Source organism: Danio rerio, chromosome 12, assembly GCF_049306965.1.
Source record: "Danio rerio strain Tuebingen ecotype United States chromosome 12, GRCz12tu, whole genome shotgun sequence".
Classification (NCBI taxonomy): domain Eukaryota; kingdom Metazoa; phylum Chordata; class Actinopteri; order Cypriniformes; family Danionidae; genus Danio; species Danio rerio.
The window spans coordinates 43,816,908-43,836,168 of record NC_133187.1 but is presented as its reverse complement, the minus strand read 5'-3'; the positions used below and the strand labels follow the sequence as shown (position 1 = coordinate 43,836,168).

General features: G+C 34.0%; 1 protein-coding gene across 1 annotated transcript in view; it reads left to right on the top strand.

The window, feature by feature from the left end:
* The first annotated feature begins 206 nt into the window (after window positions 1-206).
* ppp2r2d (protein phosphatase 2, regulatory subunit B, delta) overlaps window positions 207-19,261 on the top strand; it is a 40,950-nt gene continuing 21,895 nt past the window's right edge. Inside the window, exons 1-2 of the mRNA NM_212880.2 lie at window positions 207-364; window positions 585-659. Of these exons, the coding sequence (NP_998045.1) occupies window positions 358-364; window positions 585-659 (82 nt within the window). The 5' untranslated portion in view covers window positions 207-357. The remainder of the gene's footprint in view (window positions 365-584; window positions 660-19,261) is intronic.

Sequence of the window (19,261 nt, the reverse complement as noted above, 5' to 3'; positions counted from 1 at the left end):
ATTAAACTATGTAGTGGTAACAGACCTCTTGAGTTATTTTCTAGAGTGTTATATTAGGGATGCACTGTATGACAATCAAGGGCGTTTGGTGTTTGCGTAACTCCCACGCTGTCTGCGTAAACCTGAGCGCAGCGAGGACGCGCCGAGCGCAGGGCGCGCTTGATTAAATGACGTCACTGTGTCATGTCGACGGACAGTGTGCGCCATCTTGAATCGAAACCAAATCACGGGCAGATCCCGCTCGCGCCGATCCCGCGCGCCTCCACTCGCTCTCATTCCGCACTCGATCGCACCGTCCGGCCTCCGGAGCTCCAGGATAAGCCGCACTGAAGGCTCGAGGCACAGAAACAGGCGATGATGGCAGGTAAAGGCGCCGCGCGGGGGTTTGTGTTGGTAGGCGGGGGCGCGAGCGGCAGCAGTGCGGCCTAAACATCAAACCAGCCCCCTTAACTGACACCAAATCAAACCCACAGCCACTGCTGTATCTCGCGCGGGGCAGGGCTCGACCTCAGGGTGTTTAAATGCTCGTTGCAGGCCGAGAAGAGCATGCATTTAAATGCACTGGTGTTGTTGTGTTTTTGCAGGGGTTGGTGGAGGCAATGATTTCCAGTGGTGCTTCTCCCAGGTCAAAGGAGCCATAGATGAAGATGTTGCAGAAGGTAAATAACGGGGTACATTTGGGGTTTAAACGTACCTGTGTGAGTTTGCATGAGTGATTAGTGCATTATGGGAGTTTTGGATGGAAAAGCATGCATTGTGGGGTATGATGTGAAGAGATGGAGGCTGAGAGCTTCCATGAAAATGGCAATTGTTTTTATCAGAAAGTGTTTCTGCGGGGTTTTTTTATTTATTATTCAAGTAGTATATGGGTTGAAGACGTTTAACTGATCTTCTTGAGCTTGAAACTTGCATCGTTGTACTGTAAAATGTTTTTGGCTTTCATGTTATCGACTGCATGTGGTCTTAAAACCTAAAATCTGAATAACTAAATCAAACAGTGTCAGGAGTAATGTAGATTTGGAAAGTCACTGTCATAAAACTGCACATTTATGAGCTATTATTGATCTTTCCCCACCGCATACGATGCGTAAAAGTGCTATATCAAATAATAGTTCAGTTTAAAATAAAGTGAATCTTTATTTTAGGTATTTATAAAAAGGGCTGATGACTCATGATGCTCTCAAAGGAGTAGTCCAGTCAAATTCTCTCAAATGAGAGCGTGTCAAAATAATTATGATTGATTATATGAACATTAACTACTGAATGACTAAAATGTAGTAGATTAAATAGATTAAAGTAAATCGAATGATCCTTCGTATTGCACAGATGCATGCGTAAGTAATAAAGTGCATGATTGTGTGAATCCAAAATAAAAGCTTATTGAAGAAAAAAAAAGAATAACTCGATCAAAAATTGCTACGATTTATCAAATGTATTACAATTAATTGTTTCATAGAGATAATATTATAAAAACTGAATGGATCCTTTTCTATGAGCCGATCATGACATGTTTGATGGTCATCAGCATCTTAATCCTTTAAAGTTTTGGATATTTCGATTTTGTTTGGTATATTCAGAGTGGCTTTTTGGCATCTTTTATTGTACATCCCATCCACCAGCTTCCTATCTGAAAGATGTTTAAGCATAGTGGGTCATTCAACTTTGCAATTTGTAATGTTCAGCATGTATTTAGATATTGATGGCTTGCTTCTTTACTTGAAAGCTCAGATTGAGGTTTAATGTATCATTATTATTTACACCTTACAGATTTTCATCTACCTGTACCATTGCACACACTTAGTAACATTTATTTATCAAGTTTAAGAGTCTCTTTAACACTAATGTTTATTATAAAAAGATCAGATATTTATTTAATATTTTTGTTTTTGACTATTTAAACTATTTGCGTTAGTAATGTTGGTAAATTAAAATAAAGTGGTTAAAAAAATTCTAATATTCCTAAATGTATTGTTAAAAATGTTTAATAGTTATCGATACCGAAATGATTTGAACCATGATATCTTGATAACTTTTTTTTTGCAATATCGGCCAGCCCTATTTATAACATCCTCGTTTCGGTAGACACCGTCAAAAGGTTCAGCCCAAATGCTCCTGAGAGACCTAACATACCAATGCTACCCCAGATAGTCATGCAGTGTGAAAACATCTGTGATGCGACTACTTTGAAAATCGTGCTGTCTGAACTCGCAAAAGATTACTTTTATTGTCAACATTTCTCTCAGTTAGATATTCCCATGCAAAACATGCTGGGAACTACAAATGCCTTAAACAGGTAGTTGGATCAACACAATTACTTCATGTCAACTAGTGGTGTAACGGATCACAAATCTCACGGTACGGATCACATTACGTTTTTTTAGTCATTGGACCATTTTTCGGATCAGCTAAAAAGGGGAGGGGACAAATGTCATTTACTTTAAATTTTTTACAAAAACAGCACTGCAATAAACTATTGGTTTTAACAAACGGAACTTAAAAGCTGTAATTTTGCTAAAAATAAAATGAAGAAATAATCAGCTGAATAAGAATAAACTATAAAATATTCAGTACTGCGAGAATTTCACTGTTACTTCTATTGTTGCTGATGTTAAACTCTAACATTATCATTTCTACAACCCACATTTGTTTTTAGTCTCATTTTCATAAGTGATTCAGTTTTTCATTCATAAATCTTCATGTTTCATTGTTAGATGATCATTTTTTGAAGAATTATTCAGTGGCTTATTTTTAATGATGTGTTCACCGATTAGTTAAATAATGTAATTGCTGCTTACAACTTTCATTTTTAAGCGTTGTTAAATGCATACAACGGTGATTTTAATCTTTACCACGAACATCAGGGGTTTTATTTCAACTATAAACTGTTATCCCAGTACTGCTGTGTTATTTGACATTGTAACTTCATGACGAACTCAAAAGACTCTTTCTTGATTTTTGCATTTTTCAAACACAGATTTGCATGCAGCGATTCAAAGGATTAATACTAATTATGCAAATCACCATTATTTATAATTTGTTGCATGGTTGTTGATAATTTTTTAATGATTAATCGTGCAGCTTACACTGAATGCTTTTATGCAGGCTAAACAAGTAGTGACAGAAAAAACATCTTTAATAATCTAAGAATCCCGCCACATCGCAAATAACCTACCACAACTTGTTCTGTCATCTTTATACTGTACAGGAAAGCCTAAACGCTTTCATACATGTGATTTGAATGGAAGGAGAGAGGAAATCTCACTCTGATCGTTACAGATTTAGGATTAATCTACCTTTATAAAAATGCACTAATTCGAGGGTTATGTGTGTGCCGAACTGTGGGTTGTGATCTGTACCAATCTTGTGGAATGCCCCATTTTTAATGTTATCAGACAACAATATTTATCTGGAGAGACTTTAAAGGAAATATTTTTAAATGTGAATCCATCTAAAATTGTACAATTTTTATCAAAAGGAAACCTTAAAAAACTGTTTTAGATTTTTATCTTGTATATATTATTATTATTGTTATTTATGTATTTTACCTTGGACATTATTTATTGCTGTTGATGACTTTTAATTGTTAGAATATTTTTTATAATTATAGAAAATTGGTATTTATAAAACGTGATTAACTTAATCTATTTTCTTTTTGCCATGACTTAGCCATAGAAGCTGAAATGGCAATAAAATTAAATCTCTCTCACGGATCCACTGTGGTCTAACTTCATGGTTTACAAATTTAAGTGGACTAAACATAAAACAAATAAACTGGCAAAAGAAATGACAAGAACTGTGTTGTTTCAGCTCATTATAAACAGGTAATTAAAAACAAGCAGCAGTAATCATTATTTTTGAGTGGAGGAATGCAAAAAATTTATAAATTGTAGTACTCTCCCTTTTACTGTTCTCTAACCATGTTGACATTTGCTGCTGAGAAACGTTGTAATGTAACGGGGCTTTCACACCTAGACTTTTGTTTCGGAACCCGTCTCGTTTTTCCAGTTAGCGTGGTTCGTTTGGCATATGTGAATCCAGCAATCGAGCTCAGATCTGTGCCAAAACAATCGCTCTGAGATCACCTGAATGAGGTGGTCTCGGCTCGATTGAAATGAACTTCGGAGAGGATTGATTGTAGTGAGAAAGCAATACAATCCGAGCCCGGCTATACCACAGTGTAGTATGGATATCTAATAGGCTTATATGGCTATATGAAGAGAGAATGATGAGGAGGGCGAGATGTCATTCCTACTAGGGTTGGGTGATGTTGACCAATTTGGCATCGTATGATGTCTAAAATGAAACATCGCGATTGATGATGTCATCATTGGCGGCAGTGAATTAATTATTGATAATTAATTAATTCATAACGAATTTATTATTTGTTGCCTACCGTTTTGACTACCTGACCCAAATGGTCTTTGTTTTACCCATAACCAAATAAATAAATAAAGATAAGTTACACACATAATTACCACCTGTCAATCACTTTTTCCATGGGACTCGTAAATAGGCGACAGTGCCATAGATCTGTGTCGTTAACCAAAGTTGGTTGGTAAAAAAAGGTGCACAAACAACAGGAACCAGCCAACAGTGACTGAGGTTTTCGCTAAAATTACTAAGTACAAGCGTGAAAGTGAAAGATTGAACCAGTCTACTGACCCGCTGACTGCCTGGACCCGCTGTTTCGAGCGCGTGACAGTGACAGTAAGTGTGTGTGTGTGTGTGTGTGTGTGTGTGTGTGTGTGTGTGTGTGTGTGTGTGTGTGTGTGTGTGTGTGTGTGTGTGTGTGTGTGTATAGGGGGGGTCGCGTGATGTACGCTTTCAGCGGTAGTGTGGAAGGAGGGCTGCTGAGAAATGCTAGGTGAAATGCCAGAGTGGATCGTTTTCGTTCAAAATTCCCTTTAAAAAACTAAGATCTATTGGTGTAAACAGGGCCAGAGTGTGTATTTTTCGCAAGCGGATTTGCAACGGGGGCGGAGGCTGGCTCAGCATCGTGGTGTCTGTCGGCGATAGACGATAGCATCGTCTATCAGCCCAACCCTAATTCCAACCGGTAATTGTGCGTTTCATGTAAAATATAAAAAGTGAAAGCATTTTAACTATTAACGAGAGCTTATTAACGAGTTTATCCGAAAATTGACCGAACAGCAGTAGTTTATCTGTTATTTCTCTCTATAATGTGAAGCCTATAATGCCTAAGCCAACTGCTGTGTATGAGAAAGTCTTACCTCTGCTCTATATTGATTGATGACGTCTGAGGTTGTCTATATTCAAAATGAAAGCGCTTCTTTTTGCTTATAATGTCTTATTGCTCGTCGTCATAAATTAAATTAAGGACGCATGACAGCTAAGCGGGACTCTGCAAAATAAACCCTGAATCTCTGACCAATGTGAGAGGAGTTTACTCCCATGTGATTTGTTCTAGCTATTTTGGTCTATTTAGAAACTTTGCCATGTTAAAGGGAACCGCACCAAAAACAAAAAGCAACATTTGTAACAGTTTTATGCCCGTTTCAGAGCAAATGAATCGATTCAAAGGTGTGAAATCACCCTCAAAACATCCATGTTTTATTTCTACCGTTTCAAAAGATGATGTAATTCAAGCACAATGGCAAAATAAAGTTTAAACTATAACCAGTGCAATGCTTTTGCATGTTGTGTCTTGCTTCAACTCTGACAAAAAGGAGACAGCTATTTTTAAACAATAGAAAACAATATGCCTGTTTTAGTAGGAAATATGTCAGCGTGGGAAACAAGCCATGCTATGTATACTATTTTTGAGAGTTTTTAAATCTCACGAAGGTGATTGTTGGCAAACGTACAGTCGAAATGTTACAGCAGTAGTAGTCAATCCCGCAAAAAGTATTAATGTGACATGGCATTTTGTTGATTGATGGATGTGTCTGCTTGTGGGGCGTCTGTCGGCATGTGTGCTGCGTTCTGGGGCTCCTGTAGGGAAGCACATCCTGCCTTTTGAAACGGCGGAAAGCACGTCCAACTGGTCCGACCAGCTCACATTATCCGTGTGCTGTGTCCGAGGGTTCGCTGCATCCAGAGATCAATGATTTTAAGGCGTTATGGGGAGTTTGGGGAAAGTATTTCACTGACATTATTTTGTCTTTTATATACAGTAGTCAACATTTGAAGGGGATCATCACCTTTGATCAAAGTTATCCTAAAACTCTTTCGCAACACCTCTTCTTGTTTTAGAAGAATTTTGAACAACTTTTTTGCTCCACTTCAGATGTTGACTGCTATACATTTGTTGAATTTGTTGTGGTTTTCAGGATCTCTAGATGCATATGAGCAGACAGAAAGGATATTTAATAAGTAAGATTAAAAAATGGTATATATATATATATATATATATATATATATATATATATATATATATATATATATATATATATATATATATATATATATGCAGTATATCTAGATTAGTGCTGTTAAATGATAAATCGTGATGAATATTTACATCCAAAATAAAAGTTTCTAAGTAGGCATGTAAGTACTGTGAACTTACAATATACATATATAAATTAATCTGTCCATCTATCTATCTATCTATCTATCTATCTATCTATCTATCTATCTATCTATCTATCTATCTATCTATCCATCTATCCATCTATCCATCTATCCATCCATCTATCTATCTATCTATCTATCTATCTATCTATCTATCTATCTATCTATCTATCTATCTATCTATCTATCTATCTATCCATCTATCCATCTATCTATCCATCTATCCATCTATCCATCTATCCATCTATCCATCTATCCATCTATCCGTCTATCCGTCTGTCTGTCTGTCTGTCTGTCTGTCTGTCTGTCTGTCTGTCTGTCTATCTATCTATCCATCTATCCATCTATCCATCTATCTATCTGTCTGTCTGTCTGTCTGTCTGTCTGTCTGTCTGTCTATCTATATAATTTAATTAAATATGCATATAATTAAAAATGTGTATTCGTTATTTGCATACTTGCGTTATAACATATTTATATGTAATATTTAACTAGATAGATAGATAGATAGATAGATAGATAGATAGATAGATAGATAGATAGATAGATAGATAGATAGATAGATAGATAGATAGATAGATAGATAGATAGATAGATAGATAGATTGTGATTTTGCTGTGTATATTTATGGATGTATACATGCATGAATAGAACGTTTATTCTATTTTATATATTAAATATTCATTTTAAAACCAAATTATGTATGATAATGTCTCAAAGACTATAAAAAATACAAAACATTGTTGTATGTGTTTTATATATACATAATGTATACAGAGAACACAAACATTCATTATGTAAATGCATTGTTTTTGGATGTAATTTGAACAATATTTTAACCACAATAATCGATGAAAATGTTTTATATTTAGATATAAATTTATTTATATGATACAAATTATAAATACATTAAAATATCTGTGTAAAAAATAGTTTAGCGTAGTTTTGTTTCTATCATGTATACATAATAAATATATAAAATACCCATATGTCGAAACCAGCTTTTATTTTGGTTGCAATTATTCTTTGCCCAGCAATAGTAAAAATGGGTGAATTATACACAACAAGAAAACAAACTTATTTACATAATAAGCGTCTATTTAAATGACAAAGGATAAACATAACAGAAGTTTGCCAGTCTCTTAGGCTTTTGTTTTTATAAATTATTTATTTATTTAATTTTTTTACTTTCGCTCAAGTTAGTTGTGGTAGTTTTAGTTACTATTTTGTTTTTGTTTTTTGTTTACAAAAATGTAGCTGCGTTTGAGCGTGTAGCTATAATTTCAGTATAAATAAATTCAGTCGGTTTAGAGAGAAAATTTAATGTACAGTTGAAGTCAAAATTATTCGTAATCCTGTGTTTTTTCTTATTGAAATATTTCCCAGATGATGTTTAGCAGAGTAAGAAATTTTTTACAGTATTTCCTTATTTGTTTTATTTCGGCTATAATAAAAGCAGTTTTTAATAAATATTATTATTAGCCCCCTTAATCCTCACTTTTTTTTTTTTTTTCTACAGAACATACCATCGTTATACCGTGACTTGCCTAAATAACCTAGTTAATCCTTTAAATGTCACTTTAATCTGAATACTAGTATCTTGAAAAAAAATTTTTGTCAAATATTATGAACTGTTATCATGGCAATGGTAAAAGAAATCAGTTATATTAAAATATATTTTATAAAATCTAATATTTTTAGAAACTTGTTGAAGAAATCTTCTCCGTTAAACAGAAATTGGGCCAAAAAAAATATATTAATATATATATTCTGACTTCAACTGTAAAAATAAAGTATTTTTGTGTCTTCGTTGAGTGTTGATTGTACATTGGCGGTTAGTTGTTGATGTTTGTGCCACTTCCAGGTCTCCGCTTTGCCCTCTGTGAAAAAAATAAAGCGGATTTCTAGGAAACGGACGCATGTTGATCTGTGTAATATCATCTGAGCAGACTGGCCCTTATGTGGAAGTGAAGGTTATTTAGAGATCACTGTTTTGCCAGACCGTGAGGTGTGATTGCACCCAGTGATAATCTTCTTTTTCAAGGGATGATAAGGAGGCTTTGCTCATTTGGGTTGTAAATATCGTCGTCATGTTATTGTGTGTATTTTTAGCAGATCTTCAAAGACAGAAAAGTAACTTGAGATGGTCTCGGGCTCCCAGCCAGTGAGTTTTCCATGTAATTCCTAAGTGTGTTGACTTCCGGTTACATTTAACTGCACTTCTTCTCTTGTTAGGCTTTTTGGCTGTTTTTTTGTTGAGCAGGAACTTGAGGGTAAGGCAGAAGCAGTCCTTATAGCTTTATTAACTTGGGCTGTTTGATTTATTGAAATAAATGAGCAATACAGAGTTCATGATGACGCAAACCTGAGTCAATAACAGAGTATAAATAATGTGTTGTCGTAAGTGATAGGCCCGACTTTAGTGTAGTTGACAGTTACATATATATCATTATACAAAAACTATTAATTTCAAGTCGATTCAGAAAGAAAGTGCACTTTTTTCCTGAGCTTAAAAGTTTAAGGGTTTGTTTTGTTTGTTAATGTTTTAACGTCATTATTACTTTTTAAATAAAGTACGTATTTTTATTCATGTTGTTATATATCATGAATTGGCTGTTCTTTATAGTAATTTATTTTTATTGCAATAATATTTCAGAGTATAGTAATAAAAACAAATATCTTGCAAGAATTAAAAAAATATAAAAATTATTGTTTTATTAAACTGTAGTAAAACATATTCTGAATATTATGGGATATTCTCTACATTTTGAATGTAATTTCCTGTAAAAATGTTTATTATTATAAACATTATAGTGTATATTCTTTATTTTCTTATGTGTTTATATAATTTATATATAATATAAATATAGTGTAGATAATTTTTTTCTTTTTAATATTGTTAATATTCTAATATGTAATTTTAAAACTGCTAATAATATAATATGCATTTTTAAAACTATATTTTCATATACATTTTTCATTTATATACAAAATCTATTATCCGGACTGAACTGTATAACCTGACAATAATTTCATATGTTAACATGCAATCATATATTAATATTCACCAAAACATTTAGTTTTTGTTTCAGATATTGAGTATAAAGTGCTGTTTTAGTTTTAGTATTTGTCATCATAAAATTATAATTTATATTATGTTGCATAATTTCAAGTGTTATTTTAATATTGAATTCAATGTAATCCTAATATTTCTTACTAATTTGCTATCGTTATATTATTAAATCCTATTGAGTATAGGGCTGAGCGATATGGGTAAAATATCATATCCCGGTATTTTTAAGAGGAATGTCGGTATGCGATATATATCCGGTATTTTCCCATAAATGCTTGCTTGAGAGTTAAAGCCTTTATTAAAACATTTTTTAAACATTTTTGAGCAAAATATAATTCAAACACAGGGGTTTCTCTCCCTGTTTACAAATAAAAGGCTGCACAAAAGTATAAATAAATATTTGATAAATAAAATACAGTACAGGCTTTTCTCCTGTTTACAACAAGTTGCACAACATTTCAAATTATAAACAAAATCTTTGATAAATAAATATAGTACAGGGTTTTTTCCTGCTTAACACTTCTGAGCTGTTGTGCAAATAACAAAGTGAACAGAACCATAGAAAACGTCTACATTGTCTAAGCAAAAAGGAACACACTTAAATAGTAACACAACAAAAAGTATTGCATAGAAAAGAACCACAGTGAATGTAAATATGAAACGCATAGTATTTTATGTCAGTTACAGTGTTGTTATAAGTAATTCTGTATACCACAGTTGTGTGATTTAGAAACAACAATTAAATCAGCTCTAATGACCTTATTGTAAAAATCGGAAGTGCGCCTGTTTTCGCGATTTTGTTTTAGAACTTCCGGTTCAGTCGCCTACACTGTAAACCTAAATAAGTAAGCAGAACTCAATAAAATTGTAACTCATTGCCTCAAAAATTTTAAGTTCATGAACCTTAAAAATTTAAGTTTTCAAAACTTAAATATTTTGATTACATGCTACTTAGACCTTTTCATTACAGTTAAGTTAAAACCTGTTATGAAACCAACTTAAATTTTAAGTTACAGTAACCTAAAATTTTGTTTACCTGTTCTCATGGCATTAAGTTAACAGTACTCAAAAAAATAAGTACATACAGACCCACTTTCAATTTGAATCAACTCAATATTTATTAGTGTCTTTGTCTTTTTGTTTTAAGTACAAGTAACTCATAACATTTAAAACACAATAATCAAAACTAAATTTGACACTGCAGTGCTAACTTAAAAGGATAGAACCTGACTCTCTGAAACCCACACCTCTGACATTACAAATTCACAAACCTGCACAAACTTTTACAAAAACATGAACCATTTAAAACTAAATTACCTATATGGTTACCAAGTACTACCCAGCTGTACTTTAACAACGCTTAAGGACAAGAGCTGTAATAATGACAAATAACTTTAATAAATGCACATTGTGGGGGGAAACATGCAGAAACCTTTTAACCAGCATTTTTACAAAAACAAATTACATTGAACTACTGAGGAACTGACAGGCCTTAGTAACTTTTCCAATAAATTTCTACATTCGCATCAAATCATTTTTGAGACTCCGTAACTCGGGTGACAGTTTGCCCTTGTCAAGACAAAGTAAAATCTTTTGAATGAATTCAAAAGTGCTGGTCAGTGCCCTGAGACAGTTGAGGTGTAGTGCATAGATCAGTCCAAACATTACCAGGGAAGGCATCAGCAAATCTGGAGAGGCTGCCCACAACCTCACTCTCGATGACAACAGAGTTTTTAACAGGTTGAAAGAGAACTGGACTTGTTTTCTTTGACGACTGTGAGGAGGGCCAATGCAACATCTGAAAGCTCTGGCTCATCAGAAAATCAGCTCATCAGTGTCCTGTAAGATAAAATAGATGTTAAAGCAAAAACAAAAGATTGGTCAAGTCAGCCTAGCAAACAGTAAACAGAAGTTGCAATGAATTGATACAAAAAAAAACACTTAATTTTGCTTAAAGCAACCTAGTACTAAAATTATTTTACAGTGCGGTCAAACAAAATAAATCGCACAAACTATTCGGTTGGAAAGACTGAATTAGAGTAAGCATGTATGTATGTATGGCGACGCGATGTAAGTAGTGCTGTCGCCTCACAGCAAGATGGTCGCTGGTTCGAGCCTCGGCTGGGTCAGTTGGTGTTTCTATGTGGAGTTTGCATGTACTCCCCGCATTCGTGTGGGTTTCCTCCGGGTGCTCCGTTTTCCCCCACAGTCCAAAGGCATGCGGTACAGGTGAATTGGGTAGGCTAAATTGTCCGTAGTGTATGAGTGTGTGTATGAATGAGTGTGTGGATGTTTCCCAGAGATGGGTTGCGGCTGGAAGGGCATCCGCTGCATAAAAACGTGCTGAATAATTTGGCGGTTCATTCCGCTGTGGCAACCCCGGATTAATAAAGGGACTAAGCCAGCAAGATAATGAATGAATAAATGAATAAAGGATTTGTTTCACATTTTGCATGAAACATGATGATTTTATTTTCGTATTAGGTCATTGAATTATCAATAATATCATACCGCAATTATATTATGAGAGTTCTTTCAATAATAAAATCCTTACACCATTTAAAATAATAAAAAATAAGGGGAAACTCTGAATATAATACGAGTTGTCATCTGTAGTTTCTCAGCGTTTCTTGCTGTCATTCAAACAGGAAGTGAGTAAATCATTTTACAAGAAGAACTGCACTCCAAACTCCCTTAAACTTCAGTACATGGTTGTTTATGAGGCCATAACACAGTGTGTATATGCGTGTGTCCAGTGTTTGTATGTGTGTGGGGTTTCCCTCATGCTCGTACCTGTCCAACATGGCGTCTCATCAGCCCTCGGTTACCCACAGCTCCTCTTAAATCTCTCTCTGCCGTTCTGGACCAGGGCTATAATGGCCTCTCCCTGCCTGTCTGATGGGTATGTATGTGTGTGCGCGCATTTGTCTCTGCTTTTGAGCTGGACGAGGTCAGGCTCGCTCTGCGCTAACAGACTCCTCTTACTGTATGTTTTGGTCTGCGTTCGGGAGGTGTTGCTGATGGCATTTCGGCGTGTTTGGGACGTCTGGCTAATGTTTGTTTATTTTGCGAGGTGGTCTCCTCATCTATACCTGCTCCTGCTGATGCTGCGGCTGTTTTTTTTTTTTTTTTTGTGTGTGTTGTGCTTCAGTACAGTGGTGTTTCCTCATTTCTGATGCATGGGATGAAAGATCATGGCGTTTTAACGATTGTGGTGCTTTAATGCTATAGAGTGAATCTGACAGAAACACGTCCGGGTCACTTTATATGTTCAAGTCCAGTGTTTTGAATTAAGTGTGTGTGTGTGTGTGTAATGTTGATGAAACTAAAATGAGGGATTTGCATTGCATATTTATGAGACTTGAAGCTTATACAAAATATGATAAATCAGTATTTGATGAGTTTGGCTGTCAGTGTGACCTTTTATTGTATCATAAATAACATTTATTATAACAGTAATTATGCATGGTTGTATGTTATTGCATGTGGTTTTTGTGTCTTCAGGAAGAATATTGAATTATTTGATCAAAAATGGAACTTAAAACAGGTCGACTCAGGTGTTAGCACTGTTACCGCACAGAAAAAAGGTCACCGGTTCGAGTCTCTGCTGGGTCAGTTTGCATTTCTGTGTGGTGTTTGCATGTTCTCCCCGTGTTGGCATGGGTTTCCTGCGGGTGCTCTGGTTTCCCTCACAGTCCAAACACATGCACTATGGGTGACTTGAATAAACTAAATTGGCCGTAGTGTATGTTTGTGAATAAGTGTGTATGGGTGTTTTCCAGTACTGGGTTGCAGCTAGAAGGGCATCCACTGTGTAAACTAGCTATAATGCCGATTCCGATACGCATCTCGATACAAAGAATACGATCCGATATATTAGCGATACATTTGTGACATATTGCGATGCGACACGATACGATTCACACCCATATCACGATACGATGCGATATTTCAGCACTAACTAATTAGATCAAGTTTATGAGATTATGTGAAAGAGGATGCTGTGCCATTGAATGAGTTTGATTATTTATAAACCAAGCAAAACCAAGACTTTTTTACAAACTGGCTTTTCTCTCAGAGCCAGAGTGTCAGTTTACAGTAGAGGGCCATTTTAGAACATATAGCACATATTATTTAAGTATTTTCAAGATAAACAGAATGTATAAGTGCAATATATATTAAAAAAATATATATTTGCACTCTTTCAACATAAAGGTTTAGCATTGCACAACAAGAATTGTGATTTAACTTTTCAACTATGAAAACAAGTTTTACAAAGATATATTGACACTGAATATTCAAAACTTAAGGTCGTGAACTAGCAGTGTTATGATGCTTTCAAACATCACTGTCACTGTAAACAACAGGCTAATAAAAATATAACAAACCAGCAATCTTCTTGCTGTGAGGTGGTCAAACTACCCACTGTGCCACCGTGACACCCATTATTTTTATCATTATTATTATTAATATTATTATTATTATTATTATAATTAAATAAAAATTAACAGGAGGAGGTGTTTAAAACCTTCGTTCTCCGTGACACTAGGCTGAATATCTTTGCAGATGAACAATGCAGTAACATTCGTTATTGGCGTAGAGCGCACAAAACTGTTGCGCATGGAAAAAAAACTTGCAATGCTTTTCTCACCACTTTTGGAGCTGGTAGCTACAGTTAAAGCAGTGCGAAAGCCGGGGATGCAGGAACACTGGAAGATGCTTTCACAACAACACCGTGGCGCCGCTTCAAGTGAGATATCAGATTACTCGTACTGCCCGCGTATTTTACAGATGCGCGGCACATTTTGCAAATTGCATCTGTCCTGTCATGTCGTCCATCCTTAAATCCATAATGTTGCCATACTTTAGATTTAAAACTCAGTGGGGAATAAAATGTTTGTTTTGCTTCTCGCGCTTTCTGAGGGCGCTCCACTAGCTTCATCCGCACACCTGATACACTGAGTTTTAGTGTAAGTGTACACATCCGCAAATCCGTTGCTAAGGCTTACTTTATGTAGGTCGATTAAATTATGCGCCAAAAACAGGTTGACAACACTTGTTAATAAATAAAAAATACATTCTATATTAAAAATATAAGCTGTATCTCGGAAAAATCGATGCATCTCGCAAAAACCGATGCATCTCGATTTGCTTCCAAAATTTCATTCATCCTCTGCTGCTCAACCGATGCACTCGCATCGTGAACGCGCATGACCGCGTATCGATACATATCGATGAATCTTCCCATCCCTAGTGTAAACCATATGCTAGATAAGTTGGTGGTTTATTCAGCTGTGGAGACCCCATGATGACTAAGGGACTAAGCCAAAGGAAAATGAATGAATGAAAATACTCATGAATGATTCTAAAATAATTTGTATTTATTTAGTTTATTTGTGTTATTGTTTTTGGATTTATTTTTATTTTTTCATATTATTTATTGAAATATTAGGTTATTGGAGTTTGTTGCATGTATTTTTGCATCTCCAGGAAGAATTTGAAGTTGATAAAAAAATTTAACTGAAAAATCATGTGATTTATTAAGTTTTTTATTGAATTAATGTTTTTATTTTTTAAAAATGTTTTATTGTATAATTTTTTTAAAATGAATTTTAAAGTTATTGAATTTTGTGTCTCCTCGTAGAATTTGAAGTTAATTATCAAAAATATATTTAAAAAAATCATATATATATATAATGGTGATTTATTTAAATATTTTCTTTTATTTATTAATTAATTTATTTATTTATTTATTGGTTCATTTGTTTTTATTATTTAATATTGTATATTTTTTTATCAAAATATAAAGCTTTTTAAGTTTATTGCATGTGTTTTTATATCTTCAGGAAAAATTGTAAGATTTTTTTAAAACCTGAAAAATATTATATAATAATTATTTAATTTTGTATTTTCTATAATTTATTTGTTGGTTTGTTTGTGTTATTTTTTAAATGTATTTATTTTTGTATATTTTTTTATTGAAATATTATTTGTTATTGAAATATTATTATTATTATTATTATTATTAATAATTGGTATTGAAGTTTTTAGGTAATATTTATAACCACAGTATATTGATCTTGCCATGGATCTGCATAATGCATAAATAAACAAAAATACGGAAATTGAAATGGCATGTCCTTCTAAAAAAAATCATAATAAATGTAATAATCGATGTAATTAATTAATTAGTAATAATAATGTAATTAATAATACAATCTAATTATAAACAATGTAGTAGTAGTAGTAGTGTGTAGAAATATATCATTTATTGTTTTTATAATGTATGTCATGTCTAATATATTATCAGATCTTTACAACAAAATAATTGTAGTATGAGAATATAACAGACTTGTCTTAATAGAATTGCCCTCATTAAATTCTAATTTATATTATTATATCAATTACCTTATGAGTGTTATTTTACTAGTGACTTAAATGTAGTCTTAATCTTTCCTAGTTCCTATGTGCTATCATTATATTATTAAATACTATTAAGCATTATTATTTGCATAAAAATATAGGATTTGTTTCAAATTTAGAGTCAAACATGATGCTTAAGTTTTAGTATATGCGTCATTAAATAATATTAAATCACAATTACATGGTAATTTATTTAAAATTTGCATATTTAATATATTATGAGTGTTGTTTTAACAGTAAAATCCTAACAGCATTTGTAATATTAAAAGGATTTGTAGAGAGGAACTCTTTAATAATAATTCTGTGCTACTTTAATGTCAGAGTTGCCCAAAAAATAGGTTCCGAAAATAGCCTTTATTTTCTGTATGCAAAACGATCAGCGTCCGTGTTGATTTTGAAGTGTAATGTGTGAGTGCGAGTGGGCATGTTTCTGCAGTGTTTGGTTGAGCTTCACCCGCTGATGTTTCTGAGTCATCAGATTGCTCGGTGTCAGCGGTGTGACTAGAGATTGATTAATCCGAGAGCGAGGACTTCGTTTATTTGTTGCTCATTAGCTGATTCCTTCAACCCTGGCTCTTTAGTGCGTTGTATTCCAACTAATGGATTCCTTTGCCATTTATAGCTACAGTTAAAGTCAGAATTTTTAGCCCTCCTGAGTTATTAGCCCCCCTGTATATTTTTTCCCATTTTGTTTGGTGGAAAAAAGATTTCTTCAACACATTTTCAAAGATAATAGTTTTAATAACTAATTTCTAATAATTGATTTATTTTGTCTTTGCCATGATGACAGTAAATAATAATTTACTAGATATTTTTCAAGATGCTAGTATTCCGCTTAGGCCCCGTTTACACTAATTAGTTTTAAAACAGCATTTGACAATGGAAACGATCCATGTCCACACTGGAGTTTTACGCAGAAAATGCACATCACATGACCACACACACACACACACTCTCTGGTGTGCGCTGTAGCATATGTGAACGTCTGAGCTCCAGGCAGTCAGCGGGTGCTTTTAGCACAGAACCCCAGGTGAGAGCTGTGCACGTTGGACGGTTCATCAAGGACCTTCCGCTGGATCTCATCTCAATATATTTGTCATACATATTTAATTCATCTTGTTGTCTACATCTGACGTCATATTCCCCTACTTTAGTCTTTTGAATAAATTGTTATCAGAAAACAAGTTCTGGCTGAGTGCAAAGATAAGTTATATTAATTTATGTAACCACGTACACTGATTGGTTGCCATTATTTGCTATATTGTATAAACTTATTGTATGCTATATTTTTTAAATGGGCTATTATTGATTATTAAAACTGATATTCTGCAAAAGAGGCAGTATATGTTTCATGGTTTTCAATGAAAATGAAAGGAGGCAGTTATGTTATAGGCTCCGTTTTGTTATGCATACAGTGAAGATGACGGTCATAAAAACATGTAGCTACACGATGCCTCAACAGTTTTTGCTGTCTGTTACGTTTTCGTTTTTTGTTAAGATAGTGAAACAACATAGCCAGGGTGATGTGAATGAGTTTATAAAGCAGCTTACGCTGTTCCCTCTGAAAAATGTGACGTGTCCTATGGAGTTTGTTTTTCATATCAAACTTGCGAAGTCTGAAATACAAGGAAAGGATGCAAGGCTGAACTGTGTGCAGGCTACTTAATATTGAGGAAAAAGCCCCAATCAGATTGGTAAATGTCTGCATCCATCCTGTTTTCAGATGTTTTCACCATCCACACTGACTCGGAGCAGCAGCATTTTAAAACTAAAATTTATCTTCAGCTTTACCTAGACGCTCCTTTTTCAGCGCTCAAACTTTGAGGTCGTGGATGAAAGACATAACCATTGCAAAACTTGTGTGTTTTTAAACTAAAACATAGTAGTTTAAACAGGGACTAAAATTCAGCTAAGGTAATTAGGCACGTCCTTGTGTAACGATTGTTTTTGTAGATGATTAAAATAAAATAAGGAAGTTAATAATATTGACCTTAAAATGTTTTTAAAAAATTTTAAGGCTGCTTTAATTCTAGCCGAAATAAAACAAAAAACTTTCTCCAAAATAAAAAATATTATCAGACATACTGTGAAAAATTCCTTGATCAGTTAAACATTTGGGAAATATTTAAAAAGAAATTAAATTCACAGCTAATAATTTTGACTTCAACTCTATTTGATGTGTTTGGAGATGTGAGTGTTTTTAATCTCCTGAGACCCACCCTTTTTGTAATAAAAGACATTAGATGTTTTTTTTTTTTTTTTTTTTTTTTTTTTTTTTTTTACAATATTGTTCAGAAATGGCAAAAAACATCCACAGATTTTGTCTGGCCCTGGAAATCAATAATCGTTTTAAGTGACAAATCCTGATTGAAGCATGCCAACAACTTGAAATGCAATGAACTACAAGCACACTAAGAAAATATTTACTGTACTATATCAAAACAATGTGTCCTTTTGGTTTTTTCAACCATGCAGTTTTGTCTCAATTCAACTTATAGTCAGATATGACTGACTTTTTTGTAAATAGAATATTAGGGATTTATTTTTTTTATTTAAGTCAATTATGTCTTATCTTACAGTTTGAAATAGAATTACCCAATCAAATTATGTTTTTTACATGCGTGAGTAAAATGAATGCTCACATTGGCTTTTGGTGGCACTGACCGGTAGGATTTCACTGAACCGTTCTGTTTTGTGTAAACTGAAAACAAAACGGTAATCTTTTTTTTTTCTTTTTTTTTTCCATTCATCATATCGTCACCTGTCTTTGCTTTTATTATCAAGCGTGTTATTTAAACACAACCTGTAGCTATAACTGCCTTCGCACCAATGGTTCTTTTTTTTTTTTTTTTCACTTGGTTGTGTATGTGGTTTTTCACCTGACGCATTAATGAAACTGAATGGCTCTTAGTGATGTTTCAGTTCTATAAATGTACAAGAGCCATTTGATTATCTTTAGTACTGTTTTTGGCATCCATTGGCTAAATGAAGCCCTGCGTCTGCATCGAGAGCTAATTGTTCGGTTTCAGGAAGACTGAATCATGGTTGTGTTTTTCCGCATGTCCTTCTCTCCGAGTGAGAGATCAGAAAGGTGAAGCAGCAGGGGTAGAGAGAGAGAGAGAGAGAGTGTGTGAGAGAGTGAGTGAGTGAGAGAGTGAGTCTGCTTTTACTGCACTTTGAGCTTCAGGACAAAACACCTGAACATAAACATGTATGAATACAGCATTTAAG